We start from the raw sequence: 15422 nt of genomic DNA on the forward strand, positions 1-15422 counted from the left end.
TCTGTTCAGGTTGCCATGGCGACAATATCCAGGGATGTCAATCGAATAAGTGATTTCTTATCAGCTGATTGACACAAACCCTTTGAGTCGTGCTTTCACTCACCTGCTGGTGGCGCTGTGTCCTGCAGGGAGCAGCGACCCCGAGCGCGGCGCGGGCTCGCAGGAGAAGCTGCTGCTGGAGCGGTGTGGGCTGCTGGGAGACTCGCCGCGGGACTCCGGCTGCTACGAGAGCAGCGAGAACCTGGAGAACGGTGACGACAGCCTGACGACAGCCTGTGAGCTCCTCCTGTGAGCTCCTCCTGTGAGCTCCTCCTGTGAGCTCCGCCTGTGAGCTCCGCCTGTGAGCTCCGCCTGTGAGCTCCTCCTGTGAGCTCCTCCTGTGAGCTCCGCCTGTGAGCTCCGCCTGTGAGCTCCGCCTGTGAGCTCCGCCTCCTCCTGCAGCCATCTGCTCCTTCTCTGTTCCTCCTTCTTCATAAGGAACTGCTCCGGTTCCAGTTTTTCTCCTGGTTCTCGTGGATCTCCTGGATCAGACGTGGAGGAAGCGTTCTCCAGAGTTCTGCGTCTGTGTTAAAGCTCCAGAGGAACCGTCTGGTTCCAACACTCCGCCCCCGACGGTTCTCTGAGTTCTGCTGTGGAGAAGGTCGACCTTCAGTCTGCAGATGCTTGAACATGAACCTGCTGTCATCACCCAGAAGCAGATCCTGGTCCGGTTCCTGATGACTCAGTCTGTCAGAGATTTCCTGAAACGTCTTTGTTTCAAATCCTTTTGATAATAAAAGATTTTGGAAAAATCCAGAAAAAAAAAAAACCAGGAGCAGCGCTGATGACGGACAGATTCCTGCTGGAGCGTCTGTTTGCTGACTGTCAGCGAATGTCTCAGAGCCGTTTTTCAGTGTGTGTGTGTGTGTGGGGGGGGGGGTGATGTGCCTGAAGGTTCAAATATTTATGGAGACATTTTGTTGATGTTTTGTCCAAACGTGAAGCAGCAGAACTGAGGTGTTTGTGGAGTTCTTCCTCCCTGTGGGGCCTCCTCTTCCTCCCTCTTCTTCCTCCCTCCTCTGCTCCTCCTCTTCTTCCTCCCTCCTCTGCTCCTCCTGCAGCTTCATGACTCCTTCATTTCAGGAACGGACAGATCTGCAGCTTCCAGCATGGAAAGGTCCTCCTCCAGCCTCCTCCCCTCCCCAGAGGTCTTCTCCTGACTCCGCCCTCGTTCCCGACTCACATCCTTCCAGAACCAATGCCCCCCCCCACCGGACTGAGAAACATCTTTTCTTTCAAATGATTTCCAGACTAAAAGCAGATTTCTCAGATGATGTGAACTGATCTTTGGCTTCAAAGCATCTCGGTTACCATGGAGATCTATTCTCTGGAAGAATCCAGACTAAAGATGAGGGGAAGAAGCTGAAGGAGGTCCCTGAGGAGGAGCCGATGATGCATTCAGGGACACTCGTTAATCAGAGGAGGGGGGGGCATTACAACTAAAATATAATAAAATGTTTTTATTCATTAAACTTAAATATAGGAAGACTTGGAAACGTTTATTTCTAAAGCTTCAGTTTTTGAAAGAAATCCTGTTTTTCTGTTAAATTAATAAATTTTATTCAGAAATCATCTAACTAAAACAGCGTCTCTCTGTGGACTGTTTTATTCCCAGCATGCATCAGCAGCAGGCATGTTTTCGTCATGTTTCATAGCTACACAACCTTTCCCACATACTGGTGGGGGGGGGGTTCTTTTTGAAGTTCTGGTTCTGCAGCAGAACCTCACAGTTTGGACCGAGGAGGCGTCTCCTGAAGGCTCTGCCGGACCAGCTCCACAGCGTCCACGGCTGTGCCCCAGGCCAGGGTCACCCCCCAGCCTCCGTGGCCGTAGTTATGGACCACAGGGACCCGGCGGCCCCCCAGCTGCAGCAGCTCCTTCTCCACCCTCGGGTTCCTCCTGCCGGGCCTCAGGCCGACCCAACAGCCCAGAACCTTGGCTCTGCTCAGCGACGGCTCCAGCCTCCTGCAGCGCTCCACGATGCCTTCAGTGTCGGTCTGGTCCTCCCCCAGCCTCCAGTCCCCCGCCTGCCGGGTTCCGCCTATGGTGACGCTGCGGACCCCCGGGTAGATGTAGGTCTTCCCGTCTCCGTCCCGGATGAAGTGCTGCAGCCACGGAGCCTCCACCTGCAGGACCTGGCCTCTGACCGGCTCCACCTGCATGTCGCCCAGCAGCGCCCTGGAGCCCAGACCCGAGCAGTTCACCAGCAGGTCGAAGTCGCCGCCGAGCTCCTGCAGGCTGCCCACCCGCCTCCGCTCCACCCGCCCTCCAGCTCCTCGGAACCTGCAGGAGCACAGCGGGTGAGGCGCCGTCGACGGCGGGGACATCAGTCAGACGGCGAAGGTCAAACCTCCTCTGCAGCCACGGCAGGTAAGAGCGGCACTCGCACTTCAGGGTGGTGAAGAACTGACCGCACGCGTGACCCGGGAAGCGCCGCAGCTCGCCGCTGGTCATCGCCCGGAAACCGATCACCAAATCCCACCAGAAGGGCTTCGGCGTTTCCGGAAGCTCCTTAAAAATCTGCCACCTGCAGAGAAAAGGTCACGGGCAAATGATTACATCATCTGAAAGAGTTTGACATCGCCAAAGAGGAAATATTCCTGCTGCTCATAGAATGATCAAAACCCAGAACAAAGTAACAGTGACCTCAGCCACTAAAATGTTAAGTTAATTTACAGAATTGATTAGAAACTGATAACAAATGTAGAAAGTACTTGATTCTGTAAGAAAGTCACTTATAACATCTAGAAAGTGGAAAATTATTCAGATTAAGGTTTGATTCCCAGCGATGGGAACAAAGAATTTGTTCTAAAATGAACCAAAATATTTAAAATAAAAAAATAGACAAAAAAGCTTTGATGTCAATCATTCAGATTTCTATAATTTTTGAAAAGTATATGATTTTAATACAATTCCTCGATTTGTAGTTTCTAGAAACATAATGACATGTGACCTGTTTAAGCTCCGCCCTAAAGAAGTTCTTTTTTTTAAATGCTATCTTCCTTTACGTTGTTTCTGGAAGCGATGCTGCTATGATGTCGAGGTGCATCCTCACTGAAGGAATCTGATATTAACTAACAAAAAAAGATTTTTTCAACATAAACTAAAATGTTTTTTTATGCTGAGTTTATTTTGTGGTCAAGTTAGCGTCTCCTCCTTCTCCTCCTGCTCTTCCTCCTCTTCCTCCTCTTGCTCCTCTTCTTCTTCCTCCTGCTCCTCCTCTTCCTCCTCCTCCTGCTCCTCTTCCTCCTCCTCCTGCTCCTCCTCCTGCTCCTCTTCCTCCTTCTCCTGCTCCTCTTCCTCCTGCTCCTCCTCTTCATCCTCCTCCTGTTCCTCTTCCTCCTCCTGCTCATCTTCCTCCTGCTCCTCTTCCTTTTCCTCCTCCTCACTCTCCTCTTCCTCCTCCTGCTCCTCTTCCTTTTCTTCCTCCTCCTGCCCCTCCTCTTCCTCCTTCTGCTCCTCCCCCTCTCATCTTCCTCCTCCTCCTGCTCCTCCTCCTGCTCCTCTTCATCCTGCTCCTGCTCCTCTTCCTCCTGCTCCTCTTCCTGCTCCTCTTCCTCCTTCTGCTCCTCCTCCTTCTTCTCATCTTCCTCCTCCTGTTCCTCCTCTTCCTCCTGCTCCTCTTCCTCCTCCTGCTCCTCATCCTGCTCATCTTCCTCCCGCTCCTCCTCCTGCTCCTCTTCTTCTTCCTGCTCCACTTTCTCCTGCTCCTCCTCTTGCTCCTCTTCCTCTTCCTGCTCCTCCTCTTCCTCCTCCTGCTCTTCCTTCTCCTCCTCCTCCCCCTCTTCCTCCTCCTGTTCCTCTTGCTCCTCTTCCTCCTCCTCCTTTTGCTCCTCCTCTTCCTCTTCCTGCTCCTCCTCCTGTTGCTCCTCTTCCTGCTCCTCTTGCTCCCCCTCTTCCTCCTCCTGCTCTTCTTCCTCCTCCTCCTCCTGCTCCTCCTCCTGCTTCTCTTACTCCTGCCGCTCCTCTTCCTTTTCTTCCTGCTCCTCTTCCTCCTCCTCCTGCTCCTCCTCCTGCTCCTCTTCCTCCTTCTCCTGCTCCTCTTCCTCTTCCTCCTGCTCCTCCTCTTCATCCTCCTCCTGTTCCACTTCCTCCTCCTGCTCATCTTCCTCCTGCTCCTCTTCCTTTTCCTCCTCCTCACTCTCCTCTCCATCCTCCTGCTCCTCTTCCTTTTCTTCCTCCTCCTGCCCCTCCTCTTCCTCCTTCTGCTCCTCCCCCTCTCATCTTCCTCCTCCTCCTGCTCCTCCTCCTGCTCCTCTTCATCCTGCTCCTCCTCCTGCTCCTCTTCCTCCTCCTGTTCCTCCTCTTCCTCCTGCTCCTCTTCCTGCTCCTCTTCCTCCTTCTGCTCCTCCTCCTTCTCATCTTCCTCCTCCTGTTCCTCCTCTTCCTCCTGCTCCTCTTCCTCCTCCTGCTCCTCATCCTGCTCATCTTCCTCCCGCTCCTCCTCCTGCTCCTCTTCTTCTTCCTGCTCCACTTTCTCCTGCTCCTCCTCTTGCTCCTCTTCCTCTTCCTGCTCCTCCTCTTCCTCCTCCTGCTCTTCCTTCTCCTCCTCCTCCCCCTCTTCCTCCTCCTGTTCCTCTTGCTCCTCTTCCTCCTCCTCCTTTTGCTCCTCCTCTTCCTGCTCCTCCTCCTGTTGCTCCTCTTCCTGCTCCTCTTGCTCCCCCTCTTCCTCCTCCTGCTCTTCTTCCTCCTCCTCCTCTTGCTCCTCCTCTTCCTCCTCGTGCTCTTCCCCCTGGTCCTCCTCCTGCTCCTCCTCCTCTTCCACCTCCTGCTCCTCTTCCTCCTCCTCCTTTTGCTCCTCCTCCTCCTGCTCCTCCTCCTGCTTCTCTTACTCCTGCCGCTCCTCTTCCTTTTCTTCCTCCTCCTGCTCCTCTTCCTTTTCCTCCTCCTCCAGCTCCTCTTCCTCCTCCGCCTGCCCCTCCTCTTCCTCCTCCTGCTCTTCCTCCTGCTCATCTTCCTCCTCCTCCTGCTCCTCTTCATCCTGCTCCTCCTCCTCCTCCTGCTCCTCTTCCTTCTCATATTCCTCCTGCCCCTCTTCCTCCTGCCCCTCATCTTCCTCCTGCTCCTCCTCCTCTTCCTCCTTCTCCTCTTCTTCTTCCTGCTCCTCCTCCTCCTGCTGCTCCTCTTCCTCCTGCTCCTCCTCTTCCCCCTGCTCCTCTTCCTCCTGCTCCTCCTCTTCCTCCTGCTCCTCCTCCTCCTGCTGCTCCTCTTCCTCCTGCTTCTCCTCTTCCCCCTGCTCCTCCTGCTGCTCCTCTTCCTCCTGCTCCTCCTCCTCCTGCTGCTCCTCTTCCTCCTGCTTCTCTTCCTCCTCCTGCTCCTCCTGCTGCTCCTCCTCCTCTTCCTCCTCCTGCTCCTCCTCTTCCTCATTCTCCTCCTCCTCTTGCTCCTCTTCCTCCTGCTCCTCCTCCTCCGTTACCCGGAGCTCAGGGTGACCCCGGCCTCAGGAGCCTCCTCAGACTGAGCGATGGCCAGCAGGTGCCGGAAGCTGCTCCTGAACCAGCGTCTCTGCGTTGCTATGGGAACGTCTGATGAAGACACCGTGGTCAGAACGCGCCGCCCGCACGATGCAGCCCCTTCCCCTCGCCTCACCTGGAAACTCTGCGGCGAACAGGATCCCTGCGGCGCCGTCGCTGGTGGTGTCCGGGCTGAACCTGTCAGCTATCAGGGTGACGGAGCAGAGGGGGAGCGCCTCTGCGATGCAGACCGCCGTGGAGACCCCCACCACCCCGGCCCCCACCACAGCAACCCTGACCGTCTTCATCTGCAACAGAGAGAGTGGGGGTGGGGGGTCAGACAAAGCCTTTAAGTGGAACAGTTGTTTCACTTTATGACATCATAACTCCTGGGGTCAAAGGTTGCATCTACTGTGACTGCAACAGACAAACCTATCCTGAAGACCCCCCCCTGAATGAAACCACCTTCAGGGCTGTTTTCCCAGCAGCTCACATTTCACCTCCTCACAGACAACATTCCCAGTTTTCCAGATTCCATGAGCAGCTCCACAGAGGCTGCGGTGCTGTGACTGTGGGGGGGGGCAGTCAGAGCTTCTTCATCTTTGCATTTATGTTGAAACCAGAAAAAACGGTTGAACAGTAAAAACTAAAAGCAGCTAAAACAAACCTGAAGCACTTCCTCCGTTTCCTGATTAAAACCTTTGAGGTGAAGGTCAGAGAAGAAAGAAAGTTGGCGTTACGAAAACGCTTCCAACAGAAAAAAGACTAAAGGTCAGCCAGAGTTTAGGGAGCGAGGGGAAAGTGCTACACTTTCTCTGTGGTCCAACAGACATGAGTTATATCATGGATGGATGTGTGACTATAAACAGCAGACTGAGCTGGAGGAACCACAGCTCTGCTGTGTCCAAGAAGGCCTGCAGCAGACTCTACTTCCTGAGGAAGCTGAGGTCTTTCAATGTGTGCAGCAAGATGCTGGGGATCTTCTACCAGTCTGTGGGGGCCAGCACCTGCAGTCAGTGACACCAACAGACTGAACAGCTGATCAGGAAGGCGGGTTCTGTCATTGGCTGCAAACAGGAAACCTTTGAAGCAGTGATGGAGAGGAGGTCCCTGAACAGACTCCTTTCAATCATGGACAACCCAGAGCATCCTCTCCACCCTGTTCTGGACAAACAGCGGAGCTCCTTCTCCAGGAGGCTCAGACAGCTCCGCTCCAAAACCGCCCGGTACCAATAGTCATTCATACCCAATGCAATAACCCTGTACAACAACACACAATGCAAAAGATAACCTTTGCTTTTTTTCCCCCTCTTTTTCTTTATTTTGCACATCTCTTTACCTGCACTGTTTTGTAAATAGCTTTTTAAATTATACCACATTTTCCTTGTTCTTGTTTTTTGTTATTATTTTATATTATTCTTAGTCTTTCTTTCCCTGTCAGTTGTTATGGTAACGAACAAATTTCCCACGTGTGGGATCAATAAAGTTTTTCTGATTCTGATAGATGGATGCAGAATGTCTTTAGCCGGACTGCGCACATTGAAAGTGCGTCTCTCTGAGAACGGTCTTCGTCGTCTTCATCGTCACACGGGTCGTCTCTAAGCGTGTCCAAACATCTGAACTTTGATGGACAGAAAATGAAACTGAATCCTTTTATCCTCCCTGGTTTTATCCGTCACCAGGATGATCCAGATCACAGATCTCCTCAGCAGCTCCTGAAGGCGGATTTGATCTCCAGAACATCATCATTGTAGATGAAATGTTTAATGTCACAAAAACATCCCGACTAAAGAAGGTTGTAGAGATCATCCGTGTGAGGGAACGTGGTGATGAAACACCAAAAATGCAGAATTCTTATCCATGCAGGATCTTTAGGTCACTCAACTTGATCATTTGTGGTGAAAAGTTTTGCCAAATGTTCAATAAAAACACAAAAAACATTACAATATTCAAAGATGTGTTCTCCGGTTCTCCTCATAGACCTGAGAGACGGAACACTGCTGAGAAGAACCTGTCCTTTTTTAACTCTCCTAGAAACACAGAACGTTTCCTCCATCGGCTGATCTACGGTCCAGTTTCATCTACAGCCGCAGACCCTGCACTTGTTTTATTTTGAAATATGGAGCACATAAATAACATTTCCGTATTTTAATTTATAAAAAATTGAAGTATATTTTTCAAAAAAGGTAATGAAGAGAAACTTTGGGAAGAATTCATTGGTGTTAGGAAAAATAACATCACTTTCATGGCAGCAGGAAAATGGTATTTTACGTTTGTGGTGACGTGTTGCTGTTTGTAGACGCTCCCTAAAATCGTGTCATGTGACGACGGCCATTTATATAACTTTGACTTTTAATTAGCTTATTACTATGGAATCGGAGTTGTAAAAATCGGATTAAAAACAATTTCATCTCAACAACACAGCTTTTTAAGCGAACACCGCGAAGAAGTATGCTGAACTCATACGGTTAAAGCGGTTTACGTTAACGTTGATCTATAAGCAGCCATTTTGGTCCTGACGACACAATCCGGAGCTTCCAGAGCATTTTTAGATCAGCGTTCCGAAGATCTCGCTGAGGCTTCACATCCCGCGATAGTGCGTTCCTGTGTGGCCGTGAGCGCTCTCGAAGGTAAGGTCCTTAAAGCTCACTAAAACGGACTGTGCTAATCTCACAAGCTTCCGCCGTGATGCCCGAATACTATTGACGTGTTTAAACTTTTCAACATGAGTTTTTCGCGGCTTTGTCTTCACAAATTTCTAAACGCACAACGGCGGCTTTGTCTGCTCTGAACGATTAGCGTTGCGACTAACCATCGAGTTCTCCACTAAAGCCGTAAACCGTGCTTAAACGTCGTGAAAAGCTCAAAAAGTACAAATATTGGTTCAACAATTACAATTACTACTAGATTTAACTACTAAAAACTTCTTATTATAAGTACATTTTTGGCTGGTTAAAGGTTAATTTTGAAGTATGAGAAAGCTAAAATTCTATGGAAGCGATTCTGTAGCATAAATAAAAAGCAAAGTCAAAACCAGAAATGCTTTTTCATTTTCAAAATGAAGCTGCATTTTTTGACTCAAAAATAAAACGAAAAGGCAATCCACCAAAATGCTTTTTCATTTCCTTCCTCAACACAGCTTATTCTGTCACTCTGTCACTAAATTTAAAATGAAAATGGTATTTGACATTTCATTTTCAAGACGTTCTCTGGTAAATGTGTAGCATAATTCATTTAGAAATGTCTAATTTGACAATTAAAATGGATTAACAGAAATGCTTTTTAATTTTCAAAATGAAGCTGCATCAAATGACTCAAAATTAAAATTAAAAAGGCAATACTTCAAAATGCTTTTTCATTTTATACTTAAAAACCGTTTATTATGTGTCATAATTAAAATGAAAATGCTGCTAAGAGACACAGACACACCAGGAGCAGACTGTGTTAGCGGCAGAGACGAGGGTTTTGTGATGGTTGTGAACTTCTGATGAGTTTCCACAGCTTCTCAGGACTAAGTAGCTTCATGTCCGCCTTCTGCGGTCCTCCTCCTGACGCACCGCGGACAAGCTTTGTTCTTCAGACCGCCAGCTGCCTTCGCACAGCGGAGCACGAAGCTCCCGACGATCGCTGAAGGCGGAAATGCTGCTGCGATCTGAGAAACCATCATATGAATTTGTGTTTCCAGTGGTGTCCAGAACAAAATAAACACTGATTCCCACATATTTACACATTAAGATCACCTAAAACCGGGTCCTGTTCACAAACCGCTGGACCTGGACTGATCAAACCTGGATTCCAGGATCTTAATGTGAAAAATGCAGCAGAATTTTCCTTTAGTGCCCTCGCCAATCAGAAGCTGTGAATCGTAAGCCAACTTCAGCGGCCGGACACACGCCGGAGAAAGCACACCAACGTCTGACTCTGCATCACAGTGACGTGCGATGAGGTTGATGGCTGGTGAGGCAACGACTCCTCTGGAGTGGAGATTGACAATGAAAGAACTAAATATTTCACCATTCATTCAACGGCAGTTAACAGCTTATAAAATACACACAAGATCATATTTGTCCTACAGAGATTATTTCTTTTATTGACATGGAAAGAACACTCTTCCTGTGTATAAATTATTCATATGTACTGTAAACAAATGAAAGAATACAGATGTGTTCAGCTCACATTTGACCATCAGTAACTATTCCTGGTATTTTTTCAAAATAATATAAATGATTTTAGTAAAATCATGTCAAATTCATGTAATTAAAATTTTTACTTACATTTTTACCCACTTACTCCAATGTTATTTAAAAAAAACAAACATTGAAAAACGTGTTTGGCCTAACTGTTTGAGGTTTGAAAAACCTCTATGATCTGTTGGAAAAGTCTTCCTTATTTTCCTTTATATGAGTTGTCCTCTCAGTGCAGAAAATCGTTCTTGGTCTTTTTCTACGGCACCAGTGTAGCTACAAAGCAGCTGTCAGCTCACGTCTGCCCCCTGCTGGAAAGCCGTTTCTGCAGGTCTATAGCAGTGCTTCCACCGCACGTCTCTGTAACGTTGAGCCCCGCCGACAGACATGAGGCACAGCGCTACCGAGCCTCACCCGGAGTTTCAGCTCCGTCTGTGATCGCCCAACACTCAAATTCTGCGATTTTAACCTCAGAAACTGTGGAAAACGTTATATTTAACACAGATCAGTGGAAAAAAATATTTAATTAATTTACCCTTTTCTATTTTATCACGATTATGACAGGTCACCTGTCATAATCGTGATAAAATCATCATCCGATGGTGAGACTGTAGACTCTGGTACTGGTAAACTAGCCGCAGGTCTGAAGAACGAATCAATAGTTCACTTACTCATAGCTCAGACGCACATATCAGGTTGTGATGATATTTGTCTCCGTTTCCTTCCCACAGATGTTTACGCGTGGTCGATTATCTCTAGGCCCCTCCCCCTCCATGCATTTTAGCCACTTACAGTGGCTTTCCCTATTCTCCTCACACCCATTGGGCGCCCTTAGGCATCACTCAATGAGACGCGAGTGTGTGCTCGCGTCTCATGAGTATGTGTGCGAGTGTGTGTGTTTGCGTGCGTGTGCGCTCGTGTCTCATTGGTCATTTCATTGATCATTGACGTGCCCCTTCCACGTTTAATGTATAAAAAATACGGAGGGTGGGGGAGGCAAATTTACTGGTAGCACATGTGCGACTGGATGTAAAATTCAGTTTACCATTTGGTGGCAGTCTGGAGCCCTGCAAACTGTTCGGTAGCAGTGGTCTATACCAGTGAGCAGCGATCAGGAGTCCAGATGTAGCTCCTGAGTCTGAGTCCCGCTCTCACAGGTTGTCTTTGGGATACATTTCACCAATCTGTGCTTTCGTACTTCCCTTTACTGGGATAGTAGACTAGAAAAGTGGGACTGCCTGTATCGTGACCCAGGAAGAGCCCTCTCACACCTAGAGTCTAGTTGACCTCTATCTTGTTGGTAGGCATAACACACCGATCAAAACTGGTGCATCTTAGCCAAATGACCTTTTTGCTGTCAAAGCTGTACAGGGGGTAGTACCCGTGTGCTTATTAAAGCATCAATTCCTGGTGTAAGCTGCCTCCTGGATGGCGTAGTGCCAAAGGCTCATGGGTAGATGACTGTTGATAAGCATACACCGGGCCATCTCAGAAAGGGTGCGCCTTTCCCTCTCTGCTACCCCCTTGTGGTGTGGGGAATAAGGGCAGGGCATCTCAACTCAGTCCCATTGTTTGACCGAATGCATTTTTCAGTACCAGAAGGTGCTACATCAGCCAGAAACTTCTCAGTGGCTTAATTTGTTACCTCTTTGCTTTTAAGACGTAAACAAACACAGTCCTGTATACACGTCTGTAAAAGACTGCATGTGCTTGAAACCATCTATTGATTCATTGCTTCCTGGATCGACTAGATCTGTGTTCACCAGCTCAAGTGGTGTCTTAACTTTGTCAGGTGGATTTCTGGTTCTCGTTTGGGTGAACTTTCCCTCTATGCATACACCACAATCTTTGTCTGGCTTACGTTTTGCAGCTTTAATGTGCATGCCTACTGTTACCTCCTGCAATCGCAGTATGTCTTCGTAGATGCAGTGACCCATGATTTCGTGCCAGGTTTGAACATTAGAACATTATTTTCACATCACATTGGTAAATCTGGTGCCATCAGGCACCTCAAGAACATTTTCACCCTCATCAAAGTGTCCCTTGGCACCATTAGCAGTGTCACACTTCATGAGGGGATGTAGACGGCGTTCTTCAACGTCATCGGCGCCCTTTACTGTTGAGGAGACGTACCTGTGCATCCCCTCTGCCTTGTGCCAACCCAGAAGTACGCCCTCCGTCTGCCAGCTCCATGCTGTGTCTCTCTGGCTTGGAGGTGCTGTTGAAGCTCTTGACCGGCTCCTGTCGTTGATAAAGTGGGACGACTCGTCCTTTTACCTGGATCTGCTCCGCTGGCGTCTTTCGTCTCTGTCTTAAACGTGAAGTCTGCCTTTTTTGCGGCTCCCCTGGTGTCGACCCGTCTGCAATGCGCTTCATGGCTTCTGCTGTCGCAGCAGTCGTCTTGAGCTTTAACCCGTCCACGTTCTTTCTTTCTGCAGGCTCCGTCTGTGGGGAATACAGCAGCTTTCTTTGAGCAGTCGTCTTTTTTCTGTCCTTTGTCTCCACATCTCCAACACACCAGGTCCGTTGGGGGTCCGCTCTTTTTCTTTGAGGCCGCTCGGGCTGTCAGCACTCTCTCTACCGTCTGGTCATCTCTGGGGTCTATATCTTCAGAGTTCCTGAATTTGGCTTTGAACTCTCCCAGCTTCATGTCTGCAGAGCTGTGCATAATGCCCTGTTTTTTTCGGGTAGTCCCCTCATAATCATCGCCGTCATCCATCCGTCGCTCGGAGCTTCACCCGCACTCATGAGCGCTGTAATGGTTTGCTCCGCCCTGATGATCTACTCCGTAACAGTCTTAACACTCCGAGACTCTCGGCCCTCGTCTTTAGTGTCTCTGAATATCAGGCCCAAGCTGGTATTGTTCAATAATGGCGCCAGCGGCCAGTATGCATCAGCGTTAAGCTAGTCATCTGGGGCCTCATTTATAAAGCTTTGCGTAGGATTTGCGTCAGAAGTGGCGTACGGATGAAACATAGGACGTGCGCACGCACAGAAATATTCAGATTTATAAAACCGTGCGCACGCACATCCTACGCATCTTTCCCTTAATAAATCACAACCGATTCTAAATGCAGCGCAGCTTTTGCGGCTTCATGACACGCCCATAGTTGCCCATAAATAGTCCGTGAAACGCCCACAAATGAATATTCATTGATTGCGAAACCATGGCAACACAGAGAGGAAATGAAAAAAACGTAACTTCACTCACTGTGAAGTAGAATTTATCGTTGGCGAGGTGGAAAAGAGGAGAAAAGTGTTGTTTGGAGGGCACAGTGTGGGCATTACTAAAGCCAAAAAGACACGTGAAAATGCTGTAGCCTAACAACCTCGGACCGTGGCCGAAGTAAAAAAGAAATGGTCGGACATCAAAGTCGCGGCAAAAAAGCGTCTGGCGCTGCATCGCCAGAGTGTGTCTGCCACGGGGGGGGGGGGGGGGACACCGGAGCTGACCCCTCTTGAGAGACTGGCGGCAATAATTGGGGAATCCCTTAAGGGGAGTGGTGACTGAGGCGCAGGGGGACACGACGCGCCAGATGCACCGGGTGACACCCCCCCAAAAGCCCGCAGAGGTCCAAAGGGACGGCTCGAAGAAGTCGGAACCGGCTCATAAGACACTCGTCCTCGTTTGCCAGCAAGTCTTCTTGCTGTCTAAAGATGCGTTCTCTCCGAATTCTTCCATTTGCCACATCTTCCAAGAGCACAAGATCAGCCATTGTGCGTCATTACGCATTGTGATGGGGCATTTTATTTCCATCCATTTAATTACATCTGACAAGCTACAGATGTCGGTAATAATCGACGTGGAAATGGGAAATTGATCAGCAAATGTAATTTCTTGTTGCTTTATGAATGGTTGAGACATACGCCATACATTGTTTTATCAAAAATAAAACAAACTAAAGGCATATGCATGAATACCATAATTCCATAGCTTATGAAGAAATGTTTTAATATGAAAACAACTTTCCCCAGTGGACAATTAATGCATCCGTCCGTCTGTCTGATTCGCACGCATCTGGCGGCGCGTGCACACGCAGCGGCTCCTCTCTCCCCTACCTTAAGTGTTTTTTGGCTTTATCTTTTTGGGTTTCAAGGATTTATTGTTTTTAAAAGAATGTATTTTAAGTCGTAAGTCGTTTATTTATTATTGTACATGCTGCTTGCACTGTGGGGTGGGAGGAAAGCAATTTCATCTGTGCTGTATGTCTTACGGATGCAGCATATTTGACAATAAAGCTGACTTTGACTATATCTGCTCCTCCAGACGGACACACTGACGAGAATATCAGTTCTGTACATTATTTCGTTCTGTTAACTATATTATTTATGAGGATGAATTGCACAACATGCCAATTTGCAGAACATATTTCACTTTTCTTTTTGCAAATATGTGTTCATTTGAATTTCTGTTGTAATTTTTGTTTGATCTTTTTTGTTTGTTTCACTGCTGATCGATCAAACGGGTGTTTGTGTAGCTGTTAATTGTCAGACTTGCTTTGTGAAGTCTTCATGTTATTTCTGAGAGGCAGTATTGTCATTTTCACTTTCACGTGTTTCTTCCATCTGCCGACGGTGTCGCCGTTTCTCCTTTCACCCGTTTTTGTGCGTACGCCTGGGTCAGAGCGTGGAGGACCGCACATTTTCCCCTCAAGTTTGCTTTTTATAAATCTCAACTATTGCGTAGAGAGTGGCGTACGCCTTCTTTTGTGCGTACGCAACCTTTAGAAATGAGGCCCCTGGTGCTTGTTCATCCGCTGACGGAGGTCCGGCCGGATCGTTCAGGACCGTCTGCTTCAGTCCTACACTGAAACGTTCAGGGTTCATGCCCCTCTGCTCTCCCGTCCAATGTGGGACATTTAATCTTGGTTCTGTTCGCCATTTTGTGTCCATAGCTAAGCTAGCTGCTACTTCCAGCTCATTTCCGCTGTGCATGTGTCCGTCGTCTGGGTCTCTGGAACCATAACCTGCAGGTAGGCTGATGCCGTTTGTCCACCTGCAGCGGGACAATTCTGACCCAATCAGACGGACAGACACGTTTTTCTCAACAGGCCGAGCAAAACAGACAGAGGAGGAAGGAAGTGAACATCCTCCTTATATGGGCAGGTTCTGATTACTCACATGTCTGGTAGAACAGCGCCGCCTTCTGGTCACTAAATAGGTACTGTTACAAGCAGTCATATCTATATCAACACTGTCCAATAAAAAACGGGTTTCTAAAGACAAAATGCTTTTTTTTAGACTTTCTGTCAGGATCTTTTACGAAAATTGAAATTCTTCATTGGATGAAATGAAACCAACCTGAATCTCCTCTTCATCCTCCTCCTCCTGCAGGGGCTCCCGGCTCAGCTGCTCGTGGGGGGGGGCATAGATGTCTCGGAAAGGACCAGCCTCGCCGCTGGTGGCCGCGCGCTCGCACGAGCAGCGCGTGCTCCGCAGGTTTGATGAGCTCCGCCGCGAGGAGCAGCTGTGTGACGTCACGCTGGTGGTGGAGGACGTGCGCTTCAAGGCGCACAAAGCGCTGCTCGCGGCCAGCAGCGACTTCTTCTCCGTCATGTTCACGGCGGGGGAGCAGCTCCACCCCTCCACCCTCCGCCTGGACGGCATGACGGCGGACGCCTTCGCGGCCGCGCTCGACTTCATCTACGGCGCACAGGTGCGCGTGGAGGAGCGCGCCGCCGCGCCGTTGCTGAGCGCGGCGCGGCGCGTGGAGCTGGGGGAGCTGGTGCGAGCGCTCACCGAGCCG

General features: G+C 49.1%; 2 protein-coding genes across 10 annotated transcripts in view; one reads left to right on the plus strand and one right to left on the minus strand.

Annotated features, from left to right (window-relative positions):
- The window catches only part of sash1b (SAM and SH3 domain containing 1b), a 37434-nt gene extending 35812 nt beyond the window's left edge, over window positions 1-1622 (plus strand). For 3 of the 4 annotated variants that reach the window (XM_023951279.2, XM_023951280.2, XM_023951283.2), the window contains exon 17: window positions 129-436. In XM_023951279.2, coding sequence (XP_023807047.1) covers window positions 129-292 — 164 coding nt within the window. In that variant the 3' untranslated portion in view covers window positions 293-436. Of the gene's footprint in view, window positions 1-128 lie in introns of all 4 variants that reach the window. The other variant, XM_023951282.2, reaches the window with a different exon arrangement.
- Window positions 1485-15319, minus strand: ddo (D-aspartate oxidase). 6 transcript variants are annotated; one of them, XM_023951291.2, is made up of 6 exons: window positions 14978-15319; window positions 11810-12121; window positions 5629-5800; window positions 5456-5564; window positions 2390-2566; window positions 1485-2322 (listed from the first exon to the last, which is right to left on the minus strand). In XM_023951291.2, exons 1-6 carry the CDS (start codon window positions 15317-15319, stop codon window positions 1764-1766), a joined length of 1671 nt encoding a protein of 556 aa, XP_023807059.2. In that variant the 3' UTR covers window positions 1485-1763. The 6 variants fall into 6 exon arrangements, with proteins under 6 accessions (XP_023807059.2, XP_023807057.1, XP_023807055.1 ...); XM_023951289.2 differs by lacking the exons at window positions 11810-12121; window positions 14978-15319 and adding exons at window positions 5986-6061; window positions 6160-6261; XM_023951287.2 differs by lacking the exons at window positions 11810-12121; window positions 14978-15319 and adding exons at window positions 5958-6061; window positions 6160-6261.
- Between the last annotated feature and the right edge of the window lie 103 nt (window positions 15320-15422).

The sequence above is a fragment of the Oryzias latipes genome, chromosome 22 (genome assembly GCF_053564925.1).
Source record: "Oryzias latipes strain Hd-rR chromosome 22, Olatipes_Hd-rR_3.1".
NCBI classification, from domain to species: Eukaryota; Metazoa; Chordata; class Actinopteri; order Beloniformes; family Adrianichthyidae; genus Oryzias; species Oryzias latipes.

Bases quoted from the DNA above. Each gene is read 5' to 3' on its own strand.
- ddo (XM_023951291.2), bottom strand. From the start codon at position 15,319: ATGAAGTCGAGCGCGGCCGCGAAGGCGTCCGCCGTCATGCCGTCCAGG. The intron at 12,122-14,977 runs GTTGGTTTCATT...TATTCCCCACAG, and splicing joins AGGATGAAGAGGAGATTCAG to ACGGAGCCTGCAGAAAGAAA. The intron at 2,323-2,389 runs GTTTGACCTTCG...GTGCTCCTGCAG, and splicing joins CTGCCGTGGCTGCAGAGGAG to GTTCCGAGGAGCTGGAGGGC.